The following is a 25881-nucleotide window of genomic DNA, read 5'->3' on the forward strand; positions in this document are numbered from 1 at the left end:
AGATGAACTTCACACAGTGGACTGGTGGGAAAGACTCAAAAGCAGAGTAGAAACACTCAAACCACTGAGTGCGTGACAGCAGATGGAACGCTTGTTAATCATATGTTTAGCCTTGCATGGAATCCCCAGCCTTGTTCACAAAGGGTTAACACTGACCTAGTTTCCGTGGCAACACTGAATGTCTGATGACATCATTGCTTTAATTTTAGCTCAAGTCCGGCATCCAAGGTTGGTCACATGACCAACTAGCCGGCACCACATGTGTGTATGCGCGTGTATTCATTTAGTAAGTGGTTTGGTACAGACTCAGGAAGTGGAGGGTTTGACATCACCTCTTCCATTCAGCGTTGGCTTTCAGTGTATTTACTGCTCTGTGAGGTTTCCACTCAGTCAGTAAGGACATGCAGCTCTGTTACTCATGTGCCATGACACATAACTAGGGAACCTATGGTTGATTGATATGTGAGTCAACTGTGACCGTAGAGATACAGTTAGTCCTTTTCTCACAGATCTTCCTTTCAATCTTCAGGTCACATTATCTTGGTCCTGCTTTCGTCTTGACTCAAGTGTTTTTTGATGATGAACAAAAACATGTCTCTAATTCTTATTCTCCTGTAATGATCCTTGTTTAAAGTTATTGGATTATAATTACATTTATTTGCCATTCTTAATTAAGATCATTAAACGTTTACTTGTTGATAATATTTCTGTGGTGTGAATGTGGACATTGTATGTGAAATACTGACCGATTGTGGTATATTTTACTTCACTGTACAAGAGGTGCACCCAATAAAACACCTGCACAATATAATCTAATCTAATACAAGAGATTTATTTGAAAATGTTCTGTTTTTGATATCAATCGGACCGTATAAGTACTGGTCTTCTCTTGAAGCTGTTACTTCTTCCAGGCTTTAGACTCTCAAAGACACCTCAAGGACTTGAAAACATTATATACATAAATCCTCATGGGATTCCACGTGACTTTTCAATGTATATAGTCACCAACAATTCCCTCACTTGCATGAAATCATTAATGTATAGGGACATGCCAAGCTCTGCAGTGTTTCATGTTTCACTTCTAATTAATGGTGATTAGCAGACGCTCATCTCTGTAGTGTCTGTCCTGCCACACCGCTGATAGTCCTGAATGTACTGTACCAGTGAACATGGCTGGACATAAACCTGCACTCCTGGGCTGGATCAATACCCTGCATGGCATGAGGAGCTGTGGTTGGTGGCTTGTTGGCATCGTCGGTGGTATCTGTGTTTGATGTTGGAGGGAGGTTGTCAGCCGCCTGGTGCCGCAGTTAATAAAAAATGAATGGAAAGAGAAGGGGGAGGAGCTGTTTCTGTTGCACTGTTGTCTGTTGCTTGAGCTCTTTAACTCTCACCTCTCTGGCGGCTGCTCTGCTGCTCCCACTGGGCATGCAGTTTATACAATCCTGAATCCCACTGCTGCCAGACACTGCAGCCAGGTTTTATGTAACACAGCGCCACAGCTGTTGGAGTTTTCAACACACCATTGAAACATGCACATAAAAATATTGATTTCTGAAGCAACAGAAGCATTTTCATGTGCATTGGACTCTAGAGTAAAAATACATGGCATGAGCACCCTTTACTCAAACTTCATATTTAAAGGACCAAACATGATCTAGCTGTCATCTTTAATACACAAGCCTTTTGAATTGACCTTGATTGTAAATCTGGATGATTTAGTGTATTTAGTGTAAAACACTACATGGCTTGAAGGTTTTACTGTGTTGCCACAGCAGAGTACTGGCCCTTTAAGCCAGGCTACGCCTGACTTGAACATATGGGAAGCTAATCTTAGCCCAAGTCCTGAGAGAGACAAGGATGGCAACCAGCCACTCTGCAGGGCTGAGGAAGGTTTCTCTTGGTTTCTCTCTATCTGTTTTTCACTGAGCAATTTCTGATTTAACCCCTAAATACTGTCCACAAAATTCATCACCTAACCATTCAGGTCAAAATGTATTTCACCTGACAAAAACTGCACCAGTGAAACAACTACATGCTGTTAATGATTACATCATTGTCCAATCAGATGTGGCTGCTCAGCTATTTTTCATGACTTGGCACACATTAGCCTGGCAGGTAGTAGTACACAGTGTTCTTTTATTGTTTTGGAGCCATTTTTAACTCACTTGTTCTTCATCCATTTCCCTTCTGTCTGTTGTCTACTCTCTTTGTCTCACACCCAAAATCTTCTAACAGATTCTGTATATTGATTACATTCCTCTCCTTTTCATATCCCAAACCTCAAGCACAAAGAGCTTCCTCTTAAAAACAGCACCCTCCTCCTCCTCCCTTGTCGTTATTTTTTAGCAGCTCCACCCTGCCCAACAGCCCCCCACCCACCACCACCTTTCCATTTTTTTCCCTCCTCCTTCTCAAACCACTCCTCCCTTTCTCTTTGTGAGGAGCGGTGAGGAGGGGTAGGGGGTTAGGCCTTCCCCAGCTGGGCTATTCGTGCTGACTTGCACGTGCCGAATGTCAGGAGGTATGACTCAGACTGGATACACTACACTCAGTACTACGATTCACACCCAAACACACCCTGAACCTAACACCATCCTGCCTGGGAGCAGGTCAGGGGTTGGGGCAGAAGGCAATGAAAGTAAAGACAAAGAGAGAAAAACAAAAAAAATTATAGCCAGACAGATGGATGGATAACATAACCAGGTGACGCCTTAAATATGCACAATATGTAAACAGCCTGCCACTCATTGTAGAAAGACAGATGGAAAGATACACTTTAAACATAGATACATATACACTCTGCATATGGTTACACATCCTTACAGAGGAAATTGTTTTATCATATCCTGTACAAAAAACAACACTGTCAATCATTTAATCAACATCAAAATCCTTTTCATCAAATCAGTGATATCCAACACAGGACCAAACCAGGTAAAGAATAAGCCTGTAATAATAAGAAGAAGAGATTTCAGTAAGAAATGTGTCTTATTTGTTCAACCAGGCTGAAACACTTTGTGTTGCTTCTACTCTGTTAAATATGATGTGTTCAGTGCTACTCTGCAGCCTCTTGTCCCGCCCACCAATAAACCCAGTGACCCTCAGTGAACAATCCAATACTGTACACATACTAGCATGTGTCTCTCTGTGTGTGTGTGTGTGTGTGTGTGTGTGTGTGTGTATCTGTGTGTGTATCTGTGTGTGTGTCTGTGTGTGTATGCGCTCACGTGCATGCAGATGGAAAAAAAATCTTTAAATGGCTTCTTCATTTATTGCCTTGTGTGCATTTGCAGGAGCTTTTAGTGTGTTTAGCTGCATCTCACTGCCTCTGCGTGCATGTGATGAGAAACAGATGCAGGAATGGAGAAAGTTAGTGAAAGACAAAGAGACAAAAAGAGCAAAAAGAAAAGGAGAGGGGGAAGGAGAAAGAGTCATAGTGTGTCAGATCAGATGACCTTGATGCCATTAGACTGCAGGGCAATGTGGGTGGGGGGGGGGGGTATGGAGGTAGACGGGAGCAGCGGTGGAGAAAGGGCTTGTCAGCTGACAGGAAGAGATGGGAGGAGGGGAAATGACCCTCATGTCATGCCCGTGATGCTCACAGTCATATGAGTTGTTTAAAGGCTGCCATGCTTTGTAAGAAAAAAAGACCAAATGTATATTTTTTACCCAACAAGGCACAAATCCTGCTTCTGATTAGAGTTGATGCAGAGATAGTGAAATCACATCAGTTCTCAGAAACTCTGTGAAAGCCATGAAACAGAACAATTTGTTCTTTATTGGATTTGTGTATTTCATACACCTAGACCTCCCACTAACTGTGAAATTTGAAAAGCTCATTTTGGTGTGTGAGAGTTTTATGTCAGGACTTTGTTGAGAAGAAAAGACAAAGATGACTCAGGCTTAGTCATATGCAAGTCAACCCAACACACACCGCTGACGATGGACTTTTGTTTTCAGTCATCCCTCCTACATGTTTCCTCTGTGCTGCTGAGAAACAGAAAGCAAAGAGAAGTGAGAGAAATGGAGAGAGAGAGAGAGGATGAGAGACGACATGAAACAGCTCATTTGGATAATAATTTGACTAGATTGTGAGATGAAGTGATCGATGTGAGATCTGTTGAACCTTCCTCTCCCAATGCCGGGTTATAGCAGGTTTACCGTAAGTGCTGCAATATACTTGTTCATCTTTTCCATTTCATTTTCACTGAAAAGTTAAGGTACTTGGGTTTCTTGAGGTCTCAGTATCATGTGAAGTGAACTCACTTGAATTAGAGAGTTGAATTAGAAGTTAACTAGCCTACATTACATGCCTTCCAGCTGTAATTTAATCTGTCACATTGTCATGTTATCTAGAAGTAACCCATTGTGTTCAGGAGGTGATTTCAGGACAGCTCTCTGGGGCATGCCTTTAATCACAGTGAAACATCGTAATGCTTGGAACTTACTTTATGCCCTTTTCAATGTTTCATATTCTTTTGTATGAATCATGACTGTGGCAAACACAAGAACTACTGAGCAGTGTTTTTAAGTGAAATGACACCAGCTTTATGTTACTGGTTTTGAGTCATCAAAGAGCATGAGTTGGAATCAAGAGTGGTCTTACTGTAAATATTTTTTATCTGCCTACATACAATAGATGGTGTCATAAATATGATATATACAGTTTGTCGTTTAGAACCTACATCATGTGTTGGAAACAGCTGAATTTGTTAGTGTAGAGGTTCCCTCTTCTATGTAAATGTTTTTGTCAAATCGCACTTCTTTGTTTTACTCAACTCTGTATGTGGCCAGTAACACACTCAGAGATCATGTTTTTACAGTGTACTCTGTTGTACACAAGTTCAGTTTACGTTTCTGTTCTGATTCCTTGATGTACATTTAAAAAAGTGAAAGTGTTTCTGGCCATGTGATGTCATTCATTTCTAGCATTCTTTATATTAGATCTAGTTGTGATGACTAGATCTGGTCTACTGAGGTCTCTTTTAGCCGAATGACCAAGTTAGCTTTGAAAAATTATTTCTTTTGGCTTGTGTTGTTAAGCCAGTTTTACGTTTAGAATTCTTTCCACTGAAAGGTCTGACTTTTCCAATAAGCTAGACCACAGCATTTAAAAACAGAAAAAAAGTCCTTCTTTAAAATGAGGAACTGTGTGTAGAGAGCATGTGATTCAGGGGTTAAGCCTTGAGTCAGAAATGCTGTGTCACTGCAGCCGGGGGAGTGAGCAAGAACAAGTCAGTCGGGTGAATGAAAGCGCATGTTTTCAAGTGTCCGTTGGTGTGTGGTGTTTGTGATAGTAATAGACAGAGTGGGCATGTGTCAGATGACACAGGTGCCCACCCAGTGGTGGAGGCAAGCGTCCTGGTGGGAGACACTGATGATGATGATGTTGTGGTGATGATGATGACGATGCAGCTACGTCATCGCCACATGTGTTTCCTACCTCTCTTGCTCACTGCTCTCCCTCTCACTCATTGGCACTCCCTGGTCACATGACCAAATGCTCTACTTCTCCTCTCCTTCTCAGCTTAGGCTGCGCTGTGTTTCTCTTTTGGATTGGCACTCATCTGTGTGTGTGTGTATATACGAATATGTGTGGCAACAAAGAGACAGACAGTGTACAATTTAGAGGGCCAGAGAGCGGGTGCGTCAGAAAGTGGTGGAACGGTAATGCAATAAGCTATGCTAGAAGGAGAAAAGGCTCAGGCAACAAAACAGAGAGACAAATCGAGAGAGGGAGACAGAGGCAGATTGAGAAAGCCAGAGAAAATGAGAGATCAAGAGAGACGAAGAGAAACAGAGAAAGCTTAAGTAAGAGAAGCAGGGAAAGGCTACTGAAGTTAATCCAGCCATAGCGCAGTGTAATCGGCACATGCTCCGTAATATAAGAGAATAATACTACGCAGGAGCTGACAGCGATCTGTGTGGGGGAGACGGCCATGTTTTCCCCCCCTCCTCCTCCTGGTTAAATCTGCTCCAAAACTCCAGCAATGTTGGAGAGAAGAGAAGAGACTCCACAAGGCCGACCAGCCAGCAAGCGGGCGAGAGGAAACATCCAGCAATCATGACAACGTTGATGATAATAATGACAGTGACGCCAAGGCAGGACAATGGTGAGGAGAGAACAACAAGAGGACGTTATCTTAGGCTGGTGGACAGGAGAGGATGGAAGGCAAAGTCTTGCATCCTCAGCTAACTATAACGGGTTGATTACTTGTGGTTGCTGTCTTCGTTTGGCCACAACCTGCCGATTCTCTTGCTGTTTGTACCCTCGTCTTCTTTATTCTTCTTCCTCCTCTCCATCATCTCTCCTCCCATTACAGAATCAGTTACAAGAATAACTGAGAGACTCTGTCTTGCTTTTAACTGTTTTCTCCACAGACGTCCCGCTTTGTATCTTCCCTCTTCTCAGTGTCTTCCTCCTTTCCTTTCTCTTCATCCTGCTCCTCTTGCTTGCCGATGTCGAAGTGTCGTCCGCTGTTCCCTCTCCATCGCCCAGCGTAGTTGTCTTCCTCTTATACCTCTAACATAATCACATTGCCATTATTCCTCCAATCTCTTCCCCCCTGTAGGTGAATGAGTAGACATTATAGACTGTTGATGGATGATTGTATATCGAGTGACCCTCAGCTTCCCTCAGTCAGAAACCTCCCACCTTGTCTGTTTCCTTTGGATGTTGGAAGAAGGGTCAGCAAGACAGCCAGCAAGCCAGCAACCTCTTCTTCTACCAACCTTTCTCTCTCTTGTGCACGCAGCCTTGCTATAGGACCCATTATCAGCCACAGGTGTAAGACCGAAGCTTTTTGTTTCAAGCGAGGAATGGCCAACCGATGTGAATGTGGATGAGGAAGAAAATGGAGATGGAAGAACCGTCATTGGTCGTCTCTCCTTTGGCCCAGGGCTGAGTCGAAACTAGACACTCAAACATGGAATGAAATCTCTGTAAGGAAAACCAGGCGACGGTTGCAGAAGGCATAAACAAGCAACTTAACGTTGCTTTTCCTCGCTCCTTTTTCCTGTTGATGTCGTTGTTAGGTGAGATTGTGTATTCGCTTGGCAGCCTCTGGTCGCCTCTGCACTCGCAATCAGAGAAGCACTGTCATAGCCGAAATTGCCAATACTGGGCTTTTGTGGATAAACAAAACACATAACATAGCCTTATATGTAACATCATCTAATGCAGTAGAGTAAGTAGTGTAAAAGGGCGTGGATATAGACAGAGAGAGGTTTTCTCATTGGTAAGAGCTCTGCTGCACTGTGCTGTTTCCTAGGCTGCTGCTACCAGTGACTATCCCCCACAGCTCTCTCTGTTTCTGCTCACTGCACACTCCTCCATTCCATCGTACGTGCCCGCTGTGGCTCAGATAATGGCCTCTCGCTCTGTAACACACTGAAGAGAGAGAGGAGAGGAGATGGAGGGAGAGGCTGCGTGAGAGGGAGGGGAATGGAGGGAGGGAGGGAGAGAGAGAGAGAGGGGAAGGTGGGGGCTGCAAGAGAAGCCGACTGCATGTGTAGCCGAGAGAAAGAAAGAGGATATTGAAAAAGGGAAGGGAGGAGCAGACAGAGATAATAAGAAAGGAAAAAGGAGAGAACAGAAAGCGTCGGCCATAAGAAGAGGCAAGAGAATGAGAAACGCGTGTGCTGTGCTGGGGGGAGGTGTGTTGTGTGAGTGTGACTGGCTGTGTGTGCGTGTGTGAATGCATGTATGTGTACTTCGCTGCTCGGTCTGTCTGTGCGCTGCACAGACGTGAAGACATAAAAAGGAATACAACCCAACAAGGCCGGATTGCTTGTGAGCTGCTCTGCCGGCAAGCAATTCTCATGCTCCTCTCTGTCTCCTCTTCTGCTTTCTGCTCTCTGACTGGCGGCTCTGTCTGGACGTCTAGGACCACGTAAGTATGCGTCGTGGTCCTCGGGCTCTCAGCCGGCTTCATATTGTTACGGTCTCTGCTTCATGTTCCTGCTCGGCACGGCAGCAAAGGAAGGGGTGGGGGAAGAAGGAGGAGGACAAGAAGGAGGATGGGGGGTGTTGTGTATCTGGGATTTAGGTTCAGCTGTCTACTCACAAGCTGAACTTAACCCCCTCACCACCACCACTATTATCTTTACAGGCTTTGTCTCCTGCCTCTAGCTGTTTTTTGCAGTGTCAGTGTTAAACAGCACTTGCATTGCTCTGCTACAGAGCTGTAAAGGCTTATATTATTTAAAGGGCTCTCAGACTAAAGTGTCCGGTCTACCAGGTTCCACAAGATCTGAACCTGTTATGTGTGTTGATGTTTTTGGATGCACTTTTTGGTGTGTGTCAAGTTTGTACAATTGTGTGTGCGTTTGTGTGTGTGAAAAAGAGTGACACAGTAAGAGAGAAGAAAGAGATTGATTCATGATAAAAGAGTAGGTTCTGTCATGGTGTAAATATTTTTCAAAGCACGTGGTCTGTACAGTGTGAGGCATTTGGATAGGCATAAAGTGGCTGCGGGTATCTGCACAGTACAGTATTTCCATCATGGACCGGCATATAGATTGACAAAAAAGTCAACCACGGTGAATCAAAGCTTAGCTAGATTATGTATATGTGGCTTCAAAGAACTGTCATTTTGTGCGTGGTGCAGTATTTGATATGTGCTCTCCCAGCAAAGCAGACTAAAGTCCATCTGTTCTAAGTGTTGAGCTGGTGGTGCTTTAAACCCATGTGACTTTTTGTGTTTTGCATATGTAACTTTGATAAAAAAAAAAAAAAGAGGAAAAGAGAGTGTCAGTATGACTGACTGTGATTGTGGGTGTTAGGTTGGGCAGTGTTGCAGGCATTCTGTTTCAACACACTGCAGTTCTCATAACTGCTGTGCACAGTCGTCCCCCCCCCCCCCCCCCCTCCTTCCTCTTTCCCGTCTGATGCCACTGATAGTGCAGACATGGGGCCTCTCACGTATTGGATGCCGGCTGTTCACTGCCACCCCCAACCCCCTCCCCTCAAACCCCACAGCATCTCTCACCAATCCCACTGCCACCCCCTGGGACCCCCACCAGACACCCGGCGCAGAAGGTGGATTCAAAAGACCCGAGCATACTGCCTGTCCAGTAATTAGCCACTTCAAATGCTCATTTCAATAATATTCAAATGATGGGGAAGCTGGATGTCAGGCTCACTTCCACTGTCATACACTGATGGATCTACAAACAAGAGCCATCTTCTCTCTTTTATTTGGCTGGAGATGATAGAATACTGAGTGTTTCACATCTATCTGAATCAGTAACTAGTTCACAGTTACGTTGGGGTGTATGACCAGCAGCTGGCTTGAGGTTAGTTTGTGTGTATGTGTAATGAATGATTTATATTTTCATCATTCTGTCTGATAGCAGCTTTTGTAATGTATGGAGTGCACTTTTGCAGGGAAGGATTGTACTTGCAATCAACCTTTTAATGCATTGTGTTATCCTCTGCAGTTTAGGCTACTGTACAGTGTGAAGCATACAGTTGGTGCTTGTTTGTTGTTGGTGTCCTGTCTGTTTCTAGTAAACACACACAGAGAAGACTGACAGTAACAAAGTCTTTAATACAGTGCATTGACCTCTTTCAAAGTACTAATACTAAAATGTATTTATATGGTGAGTCTGCCATTGTTTTCTACTCACAAGGGCTAGTAGTGGCTGTGTTGGAGTGTGTTACATTGTTCAGCCACAACATGAACTCTGTCAATGATTTCTCAGGCTGCCCTTGGATTATCTATGTTTGCTCCTCCTCTCTAGACTCATTTAATCATAATCTATGAGCAGCTAACCTAGGCTGAATACTGTTTGAAAGTAATATCTTAGGATTCAGGTGAACTGAAGAACCATACATGGCTTTACCATATCAAGATCATTCAGATTAGTAGTCATTGAGACAAATATAGCAAATAACTTTTAAACTGTCCACACCTTGTTTACACGATTGTGGTCAAACTGGTGCTTCAAGAAGGCTAAAATACACAGAATGCTTTGAAATGTAATTTGACACAGGATCAGGTGATGTGTTTGCAGTTTTCAATGTGTGGTAACTGTCCCAATTTTGACTTAGAGAGGAAGTGAGATATGTGGCTACACTGATCAGCTTCTGATTAGTGTTACCAAATGTCTCTCTTTAGACCCACGGAAATGACTGATAAGGAAGTGTTTTTAAGACAAAAGAAGCAATTCCTCACTTACTTCTGACTTTTAGCCAGCATGTTTATAAAACAATTTTATGTCTCCTTATATTTTATACTGGGATGCAATGACTGCAAGGAATACAGTAGTTTAAAAAATGAGCATCTGTGAAAACAGCCCATCTAAACTACAGATGCAGTTACCTTGTCACTTTTCAAGTCAGAGGGAGAGCAGAAAGTTGAGCCTATCTCAAATATTGAGAGCAGTCAGTTGTTGCTTACATTTTGTCTTGAAAATCAGCAATAGGAATGACAAAGATTTGTTCTCCAGGATCCTTACAAAAGTGTTAAGCCAAAAAACCTGTATTGAAAGAGGCCTCTATACAATACAGTACATGGGGCATACAGTATAAACAACAGGATCCAGGATTGAGTCCTCTTTGCTTCATCCTTTGCCAAAATAAAGAAAAGTTTATTGTAATTGTATTTCTGTCTATTAAATAAGTTTTCATTAATGTACAATAGGTTAATTAGAGTCACACCCCACACAGAGGCTGCTGTGCTCATCACACATCATCTGTGCAAAGTTGTTTGAATCGAAAAACCAACTAAATGAATGACACATTGCAATTGCTGGAGTCCTATGCTGTCAAATCTTAAATTTTACAAAAGTCAATATATCTCTGCCCACTGTTTAATAATTTGAGCGTGCACTGTTTCTGTCACCAGTTTTACAAAACTGCAAAACCTGAGAGTCTACATCATCTCCACAACTCATTTAGAACATCCCATTTGGTGCCTTGTAATGGTATACTTTTATTTTTATAAAATATTTCCAAAGAAGTCCAGTCAGGTTGAGGTATTTTGACTGCTGATGAAAGGCAATGTAAGTCAAGTCACACCTGAATATTTTCTTCACTGTTAATCACTTCATCAACTTCTCATGATTGCTTATCATAAGGTCTTCAATAGAGTTGTGGTTTCTTAGGCAGGCACGGAAGTTTTCCATTTACCCTAGAACCATATATATCTACAACATCTCTAACACCAGACTGTCCATATAGACATTTGTCAGTCATCCTGTTTTCATACGCTAACTCTAAACTCTGCATCCTCACTGCTACACCACTGCCTGCTTTCAGCATTTGAACTCCCTTTATGTCCCTAGACGACTCCTATATTAGCATTTAGTTGTAAGTTAATTTTGAGTGTATTAAATATGTGTTCATGTTCATCAAAAGCTGTGTATCTCGGGTTCTGCTGAGGGGGTTTGCTCCAGAGCATCAAATGAAATGCATATTGTTGTAATAAACAGTTAAACTCTTAATGTCAGTGTCCTGACTAGACAACTGTACTGTTCAAACACCAATTCATGTTCAAACCAGATTTTCCTTCACTCTTTCAGTATTATTTTCTCCATACTTGGTCAGTAATTCTCTCCAACCACTTGTCTTTGTTCAGTTGGCTTTGTATCTTTGATGCAGTGTTGTCTATTACAGATTATCTTCACAGATAATACTGTGAATAGACATACTGTACTAGATGATATGGTCATTTTAAGTCTGCCATTATGGTGTTGTCTCCATGAGTTTTGCACTCAATGGTTTTGCACTGTAACCTCTCAGACATTGAGTTGAGCTGCAGTTTGCTGCTGAAATTGTTTTCAGTACTCAAGAGAACACTTTGGCTCCAAATAACATGAATGTAACATGAAAGCCCATTATGAACAATTGAAAAAATCTTTCAATAGAAGCTTTCTTTCAAAGTGAAAACAGTAGCAATTGCAACAATAACAACATGAGGAGCATAATAACTCAATGGTTGGTGAGAGATAAAAGCAATTCACATTTTATATTATAAGCAACATATGCTGTAATTAGATGCAGTATATTTCTATTTCTATTGAACCTTTCTAAAATATCTAAATGTTTAGATTAGTTAATACTTCTTCTGTAGTTAAAACATAGTTATTTAGTATTTTAAATGATGAAAATAAACAGTTTTTTTGGACCAAGTATTTAGTTTTCTTCACTCCTCAGTGTGTATTTAATGCTCCACCTCTGCCACACACAGAGTCTCCCAACACTATGATGACATGTGTTAACTCCAACTGCCTGTTTTGCATAGCCCAACTGATCTGGAGCAGAGTGTCCATTTATAAACAGCAGTGAAACTATGTCACATGACATGACCTGTGAGTTGCCTGACAAAACAGTTGCCTGTTGTGAAATCACTCCACTGAAGCAATAGTTAATTCAGTTTTCCTTAGCCCTACTGACCTGACCCTGCAACACTGTACTGTATGTTTTGTATGTGGTAGAGGTGGGAGGTAAACCCTGGATAAGAGCTGGGAAAAGGGGAATGGAATGTGATAGTACTTTGATGATTGTTATTTATCTCTCTGTCAAATTATTGGAATGCAGATGAAAAATACTCATTTATTTTGTATTTTATTCATTAAATCACATAGGCAACACTGGGTGATTATTCAATGATCATGCCCAATGTAGAGTGTATAATGGGTTTTTTTTTATATTAGACCTGGATTAATTGACTTCTTAAACCCCCCTAACCTCACTCCATGTTTGTCTTTCAGACTGTTTGCAAAGTCACTTCAGTGGATGGCCCCAGAAGTGGAGGCCAGATGGAAATTGGGTCACATGACCGCCTCCAGGAAGGCGCGCTGAGCCTGGAACTGGCCAATGGGGTGAGTCGCTACCCTAATGATGATGAGGCATCTATGGAAACAGAGCAGCAGAGAGCAGGAAGCGTGCCTCCAAGGCAGTGCTGGGTGCCAGGACATGGCAAGGTCAGTGACACCCAACAACACCAACCATGTTGGAACCCCAGCAGTAGTACAACCCCTGGTGAACCTGTCCACCATGCAGACATGGAAGATGCCCACAATCTGGTGGCTTTTTCTGCTATTGCTGGCTCCTTGCCTCCTTCTTCCTCCTCTTCCTGCCTCGTTGTGCAGTCTAACACAGCCCAGCTGTATGAGAACTTCACCCGGGATATGGGTGCTAAGGGGGCTCAGGCCAGACTCTCTGCGGGGGCTCCTGAGGGAAGCTGCCAACCTCCAGAAGACCTGAACGCCCTACAGACAGCACTGAGCCAAGCCAAACATGGACATAAACCCCCTAACTGCAACTGTGATGGGCCTGACTGTCCAGACTACCTTGAGTGGCTGGAGAAGAAGATTAAGTTGGCAACCAGTGAGGATCAAGGTACCTGCAAAATGGCTGATGCTCCCCCACATTCACAGCCTCACCTACAACAACCCCATTTGCAGCATCACCCTCAGTCCTATCCCCAGGTGAATGGTGGCCACCGCCTGTCTACTTCATACCCCCAGCAGCAACAAGGAACTCGAGGTCCTCGCCCAGACCAAGTGCCCTGCCTGAAACCCCCAATTCCCTGTTCTCCCCAGGTGCTCTCCATAGCCAAGGAAAAGAACATCAGTCTTCAGACAGCCATTGCCATAGAAGCCCTGACCCAATTATCTGGTACTGGTCCGCAAGCTGCTGGCTCTCCAGGTCAACCCCCCTATAATAGTAACCTCCATCACCACCAACATACCCAGAACCTCCCATCTCAGCCCCCAAATGGCACTAGCTTGATCCCGTCCTCTCCTGGCACCTACTCATCCTCCTCACGCTCTCAATCCGTCCCTCCAGGACTACACACCAGCCAGCAGGCTCCAGTGCCCTGTGAGCACCACAGGCCCCAGTCACAGGGCCAGCCTCCCCATGCTGCCCCTCTCCCATCCTCTACCTCTCCCTTTCCAGGTCAGGGAAAACCTCCAAGCTTCAGCCCTAATCCCCAGCAGTGGCAGCAAGGCTCAGGCAGAGGCTCTGAACAGAGGAACCCATGGATGTGTATGAAGTCTGAGCCCCAGTCTCACTATGCTGCTGCACCTCACAGTAGTTCAGACCCCATGTCAGAGCTCAAGCAGCTGCTTGGTGACACCAGTGGCAAGTTCAGCAATGCTCCTTTCAAGCTTCCAGTCAGACAGCAGCTCAGCTTGAACCAGAATGGAGGTATCCAGGTCCAGGACAACCCAGCATTGGCCAGGATAAAGCGAGAGTCAGACTCTGGTGAGCACTACCATCACACTGCCTCCATGGGACATTACGGCATGGCTAATGGTCAGCAGCAGGGTCAACACTACCCTGGCACTCCCCTTTCCCCTGGCCAAGCATCCATCAGCCACTCCACTCAGGCAGCTCTGCAACAGCACCTTCACTACAAGAGGAACCTCTTCTCTAACCACTCCTCTGGCTTTGGAGCACCAGGCCCAGGTGCACATACGGCTTGCCAAAACTTGAAAAAATGGTGGCCACAGATGGAGGTAGAAGGTTTGTCACATCTAGTCAAACAGGAGCCCAAGGAACCCAAGAAGAAAAAAAGCCAAGGATCTCCTAACATAAAACCCATGAGTGAAATGCTTACAGGCCCTCCCCTGCCCAAACCCAAACAGATAATCATCAAGAAGACCAAGCAGAAAGCCTCCATGCCAACCTTCCTGCCTCAAACTCAGATCACCATACAAAAACCATCAGTCCTCATGATGGACAGAGCCCCGGCCCTGACCAGTCTGCAAATAAGTTCTCTTCCCCCTCCGCCCCACCACAGTAACTCCACTCAGGCTGCTGCTGCAGGCCTCCCTGCCCCAGCCCAATCTCAGGTATCCATTTCCAATTCCTCAATGACTCCCTCTTCCACTGTTTCTGCTTTGTCAGAAAACACTCCAGCCCTCATGGGCCCTCTGCCCCCACCTGTGGCCACTGTAGCCCATGCTAAGCCAGAGGGAGTGGGCAGCATGGCCTCCAGTAACACCAGCACCACCGCACCTCTGACCTCCACATCTCCATCCAGCACCTCACAATTACCGAGTCTTGTCAACATAGACCCGAAGTACGAAGAACTGATCCGCCAGTTTGAGGCTGAATTTGGGGACTCAGTTGCAGATGTACCTGTCAGTCAGCCCACGGAAGAGACTGCTACGGCTCCTCAGTTGAAGAATCAGTCCCAGACCAGTCCTCAGGACCTCAGTCCCACATCAACACCCACCTCCCAGTCTGCTCCCTTAATTCTCACCACTCAAGCCAGCTCCACAACTCATTCAGATGATCAGGAGATGGAAATTAACAAAGATGAGTCAGGGACTCAAATTGAAACAACCTCGTACCAGGCATCCACAGAAATCCCAAAGGAGGAGCAGCATAAAGGCCCTCCCAATGTCTCTCTCCTTCAGGAGGCCATCCTGGACAAGCAGCAACAACCCCGTGTGTTAGAGGATACGTTCAGCATGCCATGTTCCCCGCTGCCTAAACGCATGAAGATCGAAGCCACGGGTGATGTAGCTATACTTTCCACCACATGCTATTCTGAGGAGGACACACCCACTAAGGACAGTTTGCCCTCCTCTCCATCTCTCAGAGGCTTCCTAGAGTCTCCTCTGCGCTACCTGGACAGCCCTACCAAGAGCTTGCTGGATACTCCTTCCAAGGATCTACAGGCAGAATTCCCCACATGCACCTGCGTGGGTAAGTCAGTGTGTTAGTGTGTGTCTATGCTTGTGTATAGGCCTGTGTAGGGGGATTAAGTTGTTGTCCTTTGACATACATTTATGTTTTAATAAATATCACACCACTCTAAGCATTATCATTTAATTTCTGAGTGGAGATAAATGTAAGTAGGTAAATCTGTAAGTACAGTAAATCTGACCTGTGTTACATAGCAAATGTTTTTTTTTTAAATGCCTAATAGCAGCAAGGGCACATGCATATTTTAAAGGGTGACTCTTTTGAGAAACCATTTCCTAAATCTGGAAGTGTTAATGTTTTGCTCTACCTATTGAGTTAAACATTAATTAACCCATAATGCTACTAGAGTAAAGCACTAACAGTGCTTTACTCACTGTTAGTGCTTTACTCTACTTGTTGAACTACACAGGTCCACTATTAGGTTTTTCAGTCCCCCTCCGTTCCAGCTTGTCTGTGTGGATGCTTGTTGAATGTGTCTAAGAATGTATGTGTTGCCAGGGTGTGTGGCTGAGACCATCTAGACTGTGACAGTGTGAGGCACTAAAGGCAGCGGGCAGGAACAATAGCAGTGGTGGCAGAAGGAGCCTTTTGTGTGGGTTTGGGTCTGGCAGGCAAGCAGAACAGAGCCTTTGTTAGACAGAAGGGGGTTCAGTTCCATGGTTTGGATTGTACCCTGCTCATTTGTTTACAAAGGAGTAGGTGATACTATATTAGAAAAGTAAAGAAATTGATAGATTAAGTTATATATTATATATCCCCAATAAATAAAAAAATTGTCTGAGGTAGATAAAGTTAGTTTAGGTGGATTTACTGTTTGATGCACCCACGTTATTCTTGCCTGAAAGGTTGAGGCTTCATTGTTAAAACAGATCCTCCCTGTTTATTTATTGAGTCATTAATTAATTACTCAGTAAATCAAAAGATTACTGTAGATAAGATTAGCTGTAGCTACTATGAGCAACGTTACATTAATGTACTGCAATGACTGAATGATAAGAGATTTTGTTCTCAGAGAAGCTTTCAAGACATTCCAATCAACTTCTTGCTGTAACTCGGTGCTAACTGTAAGGCTATGAAGGGTTAAGTCCTGGTAAATAGACCTTTGCTGTCCCTAAACATTAAAGAGGGTGCACAGCAGGGAGAGAGCAGCTGCAGTAAAACACTTGCTAGCTCAGTGCTGTAACTAAGAGTAAAGAGCAACAGACAACAAGTCTTCATAGTAAAGCTTGGTTCTACACTGTAATGAGACTGCCTCCAATACACACATACATACACACAGCGGTGCACACACACAATTTCCACGCAAGAACTCCAAGAAATCCACTTCCTGCCCTGAGCCACGCCCTGGTGCCTCCCTGCACCAACAGGGGAATGTGACCTCATATTGCCTCTGAACCAGAGAGACACACACACAACACTGAATGCATGTGCACATTTTAGATAATCAGCTGATACTGTGGAGCATTTACACATAAGCAAGATTAAGAGCAACAGAGTATTAGTTGCCATACAGTCCTGTTTTTAAACACACAGCAAGCAGCTGCTAAGGTAGGCCATGCAAAGTCCATTAGAGTTTAACATTCAATATAAAGTGCATTCAGCTCCATAGTATTACATACAGGGATTAGCAGTGAAGTCATAGGACGTGGTTTACTACCACAGATGGGTGTAGACTAATGGTCAAATGGACTCACACACACACACACACACACACACACACACACACACACACACACACACACACACAGACTCATACACAACATAAACACAGATGTATACAGTGTACACACAGACACGCCCTTACTCCCTCTTTGCACTCACACATCCTGAGTCATTCATTACTACCTCAAAAAGCTTCTGCTTTACAAAGTGTCTCCATATACACACCACACCCTACAGTCACAGATCACTGTCTATGCGTGGGAAGGGGATTTCTGTTTGTGTGAATGTGATGGTGCAATCAGTTACACATTCTCACGCTTCTCATAGATGATTTGGCTTCAGCTACAAAGAGGATGTCTTTGAGTTTGTCCAAAAATACACCAAAATACATCAGCAGTACCTTTGACCTTTTACAAAACTCCACAGAAACTGAGTTGTGATCAGAGGCAAGGACAGAGCTTCAATCTTTACTGAGGTCAAGGAACTTTTACTGTTAAATGTTTTCAGCTTGAGTTAGACATTTACTCACTCATTAGCTTCGAGCAGGACTCTATGGAAGCAGTAGTAAATTAGTATTTGAGGCAGAGAAATGATTATGATCAATGCAGTGTACCAAAACATGTATAAAAGCTAAGTAGCTTTCACCACAGAAGAATTTGATGGTTCTGTTGATAATGATGTAAATGTCAGTATAGCAGAATAACATTTAATGCAGAAGCATAGTTTAAAATAATTTCTTTGGTGTTGTTGTTCGACTAATTGAGAAGAGATCTTAGGAGAAATATCCAATAAAAAACAGTATGTGATAATGACTGTGACCATAGCCCTTGCCTCTCTCTTTTGTGGAAGGTCATCAAATTTGTCAACATATGATTTTGCCAATTTCACTGTTTTGTTTAATTTGAGTAACAAAACACATGCTACTGAAGTGAGTCAAATATCTTCCTCAATATCTCTCTGAGTGTAAGATATGGAAGTTGAAAATGAATCATAAATTTGTGTAAACTTTAGACGTAATGCTTATATTAACTCATATTGACAGAAGAACCAGACCAAATGATTGCTATATTTAGATAGACTCAAGTGTCCTTCACGAGTTATGATATATAATACATCCTTAGTCAGAGAGTAAATATGTTGAAGTGTGATATTTGCCATAGTGCTTTTAAGGTCCAGTTATGTACTGTTTGTTCACTTATTTACCCTTTTTTCCTAGAACAAATCCTGGAGAAAGATGAAGGGCCTTACTACAATCACTTGGGATCTGGACCCACTGTAGCCTCCATAAGAAACCTGATGGAGACAAGGTGAGCCTTCTCTTCTCTTCTCTTCTCTTCTCTTCTCTTCTCTTCTCTTCTCTTCTCTTCTCTTCTCTTCTCTTCTCTTCTCTTCTCTTCTCTTCTCTTCTCTTCCTCCTACTTGCTCTCACTCCCTCTGCCTCTCCCTCCTCCTCCTCCTCTCTCTCCAGCTTCCTTCCTCCTCACATTTTGTCCTCAGGGAATCTGTGACCCAGAATCCAGTAGGAGGAACAGGAAATATCAGCATCATCAGCATATCAGCGGCAGAGCAAGAGGCACAGGGGCAGCAGCAGATGATAGCTGAGAATGAGAGGAATGAGGGAGGGAGAAGGATAGAAATCAAATCACAGAGAGAGATGGCAAAAGATGGAGACAACAGAGAGAAGGGAGGGAATGAGAGAGAAAGTACATTTTTAGTAAGGAAGTGTGCATTTTTTGTGTACTAATACCAGGTGCAGTTATTTATATTATGTAACACAGCCCTCTTCTGCTTATTAAGGTGGGAATCTGGTGTTGAATCAATTTTACAATGTGCATAACACACATACAAAGCCAAATTCACTCAGTTTTAAACCTCAAATGTATCTTTACTATGAATTAAGATGGAAAATATTCTTACCATCAATTGAAGGTAAATTATAAGTTCTATGTATTTTTTAAATGAGGAAACCAAATGGACAGCCTCACTAAAGTAATCCATTAAGCTGTTGTCTCTTGGTCTGCTAAGCATCAGCAGACTTGGTGATAAAAAAGACAGATTGAAGATTAGAATTTATTCAGTTTAGGAATGAACACCAGAAAACTCCCCTGCTGGTTATTTTAATAACCAAAGCAGCTGCAGCCCCTGTGATGAAACTGTTGTTGGCCTATCTTGATTGACTGTTTTTAATGTAGACATACCACATTTTAATAGCTTCATTCTTATGCTGTGTTGTGGTGTCTGTTGTGAACCTCAGAATGCCTTGTATCATACATGGTATTTGGTTTAGCAATCTTCTATAACTAGATGTTTAATTTTGTCATGCTTCATATGAACAGTACTGAGCATTGTACTCAGGCACATATTTGGCTGTTATTCACAGAGAGGCTGCATTTAAATAGGACCAATGAGTCATTAGTCCCTGGAGAGGACAGGTTCAGTGGGGGATGTTAGGCCTTAGCCCACTTTCTGTTGTTTGAGAGATGATGCAAGATGTTAAGACCCCATAGTCCCTGGATGACCTATGACCCACCCCTGACCCCAGCAGGCCACCCCTGTGGTGATAGAGCTTTCTCCCCTCCCACTCTTTCAGCCACCTCAGGGTGATTCCTATTCAGCAGGAGCCCCTTGTGTTCACTGCCATGTCAAATCTGCTCAGGGCTGAAGTTTTCACAATGGCAGGTATCAAGCTGCCAGGAGACCTGATATGAGCCATGAGCCGACATCTGACAAGTTCTGATGACCTACTCCCACCCAAACACGATCTCTGACCCCAACCTCCTCCTATACATCTCCCCACTCTACCAATAGACCTGCAGAAATGAACACATGCCCTCTATTCTTAAACTACCTCCCAACGCTCACATCACACATTATTTGCTTTGCAGATGTATCCAGACCTATGCACACAAAACAAACAAAAATAAATGTACCCAAAATAAGCTCACACTTGCATATGTGCACACAAACACCAACACAGAAATAGCTACAAGAGAGGGCCCTGTGCCTGGCATTGTGCAGAGGCTAGTGGGTTCTGGTTTACTCTGCCATGCTTGTGTGAATCTCAGCAGAGCCTTGTGAACAGTCCTCTCCAGCCAGTACTGCTGAGGTTGGCCTGTCTTTGTCAGAGTTGATATTTACTATAACTCCTATAAACCTGTGTAGGCACACAGAAAATACAGTATTTGGAACAAAAAGTAAGAGAGGTTCCTGTTGAGGTAAATCATGAAAAAAATGAATCATTGATGAACTTCTGAATAACAGGATTGTGTATCCTATAACAGCCCTGTACACCAAGCCAGCAGTCATCAGCTGCTGAGGTGCTGTTGGACTGTGGTCATTTGTTGCCCATAGTTTTGCTGTGTGGCACCATTGGCACTAGTTGAACTTCATCAGCAACCATTTGGCCAACTGATCATGTTTAATCAGGGCTGTCTGATTGTTCAGCACAGTTAATTAGTATTTTTTGTCTTTATTATGTTGATCACAAGAAACATATGCAGTTCAAAACAGGCTAGTTTTGTTTGTCTTTGTAATGTTTTTTGGATTGTGAATACATGCACAGAACACACATCCATATTGGCAATCAGCTGGCTGCCAGTTGTAGTCTTTATGGTCTGCAACTTTTAACAGAACATGTGAAGCCACAAGTAAGTCAGCTTTTGTCATGTCATAGTTTTTTGAGGTTGGCTTGGTGGCTCTTAGGGCGCTGACACACAGAAACTTTATGTCACAGCCATAAAGTTAGACATCAGGGTTTGAGGCCATTGTGGCTCCCAACATCAACTGCTGAAGATGAAAATAACTTAACTCTCCTCCTGTGTAGGTATGGAGAGAAGGGGGATGCAATCCGGATTGAGAAGGTGGTGTACACGGGCAAAGAAGGAAAGAGCTCACGAGGATGCCCTATTGCTAAGTGGGTAAGTAGCATCACATCATATCACATCTGTCACATGTCCATGTGCATGTTTGAAAGTCTCTCATAATATATGAAAAGAAGCAGAGGCCTGGGCAGTATGAGTGTCTTATTTTTTTAGTATCTCATTTTTTGTGTTAGATTTTGTTTTTTAAAAGAATGACCCATAACTTTGAAAGATAATATTTTTGAGTCAACTCTCAACAACTCAGTGAAAGCCTGATTATGTTCATGTGAGACTGAGAAAAAGAAAGGGAGAGAAAGAGATATTTTGGGTTTTTGTTCCACCTGACACCAATGACAGCCAATCAGCCACAGATTTATGCAGTGTGTGTTTGTATAATGAGGGGTCCTGGGGAGACACCTAGCCAAGATTTTCACCCACAGTGAGTAAATCAGTAGGTGGTCTCACTCTGTAACAACAGCCCAACCTCCCCTCCCGTGTCACCCCTGACACATCCTGCTAATGACTTTATGGATTCAAAACAGCCATCCTGTGTGTGTTTGTGTTTGTGTGTCTGTGTGTCTGTGTGTCTGTGTGTCTGTGTGTGTGTGTTGTAGACAGAGAGAGATAGGGAGTGTAAAAATAATGCAAGCAAAAGAGAGCAGGCTTGAACATATTAAAAAATCTTCATTTTCTCTGGTAGAGAAACCAGTTGTGAAGAATCTAATATTAAGTTTTGACGAGTCATCAAAAAGTTGGATATTTATAATCATTGTCCAATAGTAAAGACTACTACTCATATAGTACAATATGAGCATATTCTTATTTCTCATAGAAAATACATACTAGTATGTGCAATGTGAATGGACTGCAACTAAATAATTCACCATTTAGCATCATAAGCAGATGAAGCAGGTCAGATATCAGTACAGATATCAAATGTCATTCCAAAAGGCTTTATAAGCATCAACTGTGTTGCATTGTTCCTTGCACTGTATTTCAGAAGCATGTGTGTGTGCTAAATGTTGCTGTTTTGAAACCACTAATATTTATTAGTAAAAAATACAGTAACTCCAATATTAGACAATAATATGTTTTGCAAGCATTTTATGGTTCAACTGCCATTTCATTTAAGTTGTATGTACTTTTGTATTGAATGTTCATTTGGGATGATGGTAGCTTCAAGTGCGAGAACTTTAAATAAAGGTGTTACTGTTAAAGTGCCCTGGATGAGTAAAAGCTAAAATAATAATAAACTCTGTTTCCTGTCAGGTGATTCGTCGTGGCAGTGAGACAGAGAAGCTGCTGTGTCTGGTGCGTCAGCGTGCAGGCCACCACTGTGCCAACGCTGTCATCATCATCCTCATTATGGCCTGGGAAGGTGTCCCGAGGTCCCTGGCTGACAGGCTGTACCATGAGCTTAGTGACACCCTCACCAAATATGGCAACCCCACCAGTCGACGCTGTGGCCTCAATGATGAGTGAGTAGCTGATGGGTACTCTCCAAAACTCCCCCAAAAGTTTTAGGGACAAATTCTTACAAGGTGGGAGTCCATGGTCTAATTTGTGCCTGTGTTTGAGTCTGTGTCATGGAAAAGTTTAAGAATTCCAGGGGCTAAATTCAAGACAAATAATTTGTGAACACTCAAACACAAAATGATGCATCTGTTACCAGCTGTGTACAAATTAATGTATACACATTGTCCATGTCATACATCCCCCTCCCACAATTAGCCATGAATGGATGTTGACACACCCTTGTTTAACTTGTTTTAGACATAACCACCATTCAACATCTGGGATGAGAAAATAAGTCTTATTCCCTTCTTTTATACTATAAACTGTGTTAGACTATTTAATGATGGCACTTGAGTAGGTCAAATTTTATGTTTGTGTTATACATATAAATGTAACATTAGATAACAGGATATTTGTTCTATGAAACCTCTGACAGGCTGGGATGATGTGCTGTAAACATTCATGCTCCAAATACAATTTCTCTGTCATGTTGTTGTATATCAACATATAGTGTGCACATGATGTAAAGCATGCAGGAGCCACCTAATTTATACATGACAACTGAGTATGCTCACTGTCTCCCCCTGCAGTCGTACCTGTGCGTGTCAAGGCAAGGACCCTGACAGTTGTGGTGCTTCTTTTTCCTTTGGCTGCTCCTGGAGTATGTACTTTAATGGCTGTAAGTACGCCCGAAGCAAAACGCCGCGCAAGTTCAGGCTACAAGGAGATCGCCCTGAAGAGGTATTGCTTGTCTTATGGAATTATACAGAAAAAATATATTAATGCCAATAAATAACTAGTTTAGTAGTGTTTTTCACCATTGATATAATGGAGATGGTGCCTGATTGACATCTTTATTTGAAGCTATCTTTGTTTTTATGAAGCAGGGTTTAGTCACCTTTGTAAGTTTGAATAATTTTAAGCTACCATTCTGGAGCTCTGTCACTCTGTATTTTGTTCTTACCTGTGATCCATGTTCCTACTTGTCAGGAGGACAAACTCAGGGATCACTTCCAGCATCTGGCAACTGAGGTGGCTCCTTTGTATAAGCAGCTGGCCCCACAGGCCTACAGTAACCAGGTTTGTGCACAAGCAAATACCCATCAATATACATTTACTTAAAAGCATGTAAACCCTCACACACATAAGTGGAGCAACCGCCCCAGGGCCCATGCTCAGTAGGGGCCTCACTGGAGACATAGTGCACAACCCAACTGGGCAGTGCAGCAGGAATAGTAGAGCTTAACTCTCTTAACTTTTTCTATTCATTCTCTATTGTAGTTCTTATCAACACAGATGTAATCCCCCCTCTGACCACAATGTGGATTGCGATGGCAGTCTGTCTGTATTTCCACTCCTTGACTGTGCAGGAAGTGAAGACTGCAGAAGTAGCAATTCAAAGTTTATGACTAACTTTGCTTAAAACTTTAGTCAAAATATGAGATATTTGTGTCCTCTTATGTTTGTGGTGAATGAAACTGGCAAGATGAAGTTTCAGCCGTCTGAGGCTCATTAAGAGCTATTTGCATTCGTGCATGGATGAGGCCAGACTATCCAACCTCACTTTGTTGTGTGAACATTGACAAAGACAAAGTGGTTGGCAAGTTTGCCACCATGAGGGAGAGGAGAATGAAATTTTAAAAAGGGACCAATTAGTGAGTGAAACATCCATAATTAGTCTTTATTAACTTAAATTTTGGTTATGAAGAAATCAGACAGAATGTTGGATTAATCTGTTGTTTAACTCCACGCTTACTGCATCTCGGCACCTGTCTGTATTACTGCCTGTGGTGTTGTAGACTGTCTACATTATGTTTGAATGAATAGGCCTTGTATAGTGTTGTAGACTGCCGTGTCTATTTTATGTTTGTGTTATTACTGTGTAAGAAAGACATGGTACTGAGACAGTGCACCTGGCCAGTCGCTGTCTGTCAGCAATAGCGCTGAACCGTTCGTCAATCTGATGCTGCCCTCAGTGCTGAAACATTTGAACGCAACTGGCAACCTGTTGTCTTTTTTTGTTCTTCTCAACAAGCTTGTCTGACAAAGTGGCTTAACTGTATGTTTTCTGAGACATAGGCTTGCTTGGCTCAATAAGTGACCATTTGTGTACATGGATAGGATAGGATATACCAGCTATTTACAGTTGTGAATTTTAAAATGACTTTATTAGAAGGGACCCTCGAGAATGCTCTGCCCCCTCTGTGCTGATGGACTACCTCCACCCCTGCTTGCTCACTGAGGCCTATTACATAGCAACAACCTAATGCAGCCACCAATTACACCTTTCATGTTTCTCACACACAATACTTCACACTGGACACTAGACCATCGAGACCTCGGTTTTCACATGATATCAATTATGCCTCTTAGAGAGAGGGTTAAGAAGTGCTGCCTTTAACTGATGCATGTGTTTATCTTGGATGAACACACGAAAATTAAATTAGTTCCCTGTTGTAAAGTCATTTCTGTCCTCCACCTCAGTGCCAGTCAGAGTCCAAAGCTCCAGAATGCAGACTGGGTTTGAAGGAGGGCCGGCCGTTCTCTGGAGTCACTGCTTGCATGGACTTCTGCGCCCACGCTCATAAGGACCAGCACAACCTCTACAATGGTTGCACAGTGGTAAGATCACTCACCGTAATCTTTAATTTGTATTTGGGATCGTTTGGCACAGTTTATATTTCATCTTGCCCCCCCCCCCCTCTCTCTCTCTGTTAGGTGTGTACTTTAACTAAGGAGGACAACCGTGTTGTGGGGGAGATCCCTGACGATGAACAGCTCCATGTGTTGCCTCTTTACAAGGTGTCCCTCACTGATGAGTTTGGCAGTGAAGAGGCCCAGCGCCTCAAGATGCAGACAGGAGCCATCCAGGTGCTTCAGGCTTTCCGCCGAGAAGTACGGAAGTTGCCCGAACCTGCCAAGTCCTGCCGACAACGCCGTCTGGAGGCCAAGAAGGCTGCCTCAGAGAAGAAGAAAAGCAAACTCCTGCAGCAGACGGGGGGGACACCAGAGAAAACATTGGTCAAGGCTGAGGTCTGCATCACCGGTCCCCCACAACACCAAGGCAATAAAGGTTAGTCATTGTTTTGTTTTGATTTTATTTCTCTCATAACATACCTTAATTGTGTTCAATGTCAATCAATATCCATCTAACAGTAAGATGTTGCAAAT

The 25881-nt window shown here is 43.1% G+C and overlaps 1 protein-coding gene across 10 annotated transcripts in view; it reads left to right on the forward strand.

The window, feature by feature from the left end:
• The window catches only part of tet3 (tet methylcytosine dioxygenase 3), a 48703-nt gene that overhangs the window by 15329 nt on the left and 7493 nt on the right, over nt 1-25881 (forward strand). For 7 of the 10 annotated variants that reach the window (XM_042421146.1, XM_042421150.1, XM_042421149.1 and 4 more), the window contains 8 exons: nt 12721-15673; nt 18552-18642; nt 21159-21252; nt 22465-22673; nt 23301-23451; nt 23701-23790; nt 25195-25332; nt 25429-25783. In XM_042421146.1, the coding sequence (XP_042277080.1) occupies nt 12721-15673; nt 18552-18642; nt 21159-21252; nt 22465-22673; nt 23301-23451; nt 23701-23790; nt 25195-25332; nt 25429-25783 (4081 nt within the window). Of the gene's footprint in view, nt 1-4098; nt 4166-5512; nt 6117-7498; nt 7896-12720; nt 15674-18551; nt 18643-21158; nt 21253-22464; nt 22674-23300; nt 23452-23700; nt 23791-25194; nt 25333-25428; nt 25784-25881 lie in introns of those variants that run through there. The other 3 variants (XM_042421151.1, XM_042421152.1, XM_042421153.1) reach the window with 3 other exon arrangements.

The sequence above is a fragment of the Thunnus maccoyii genome, chromosome 9, assembly GCF_910596095.1.
Source record: "Thunnus maccoyii chromosome 9, fThuMac1.1, whole genome shotgun sequence".
Lineage (NCBI taxonomy): Eukaryota > Metazoa > Chordata > Actinopteri > Scombriformes > Scombridae > Thunnus > Thunnus maccoyii.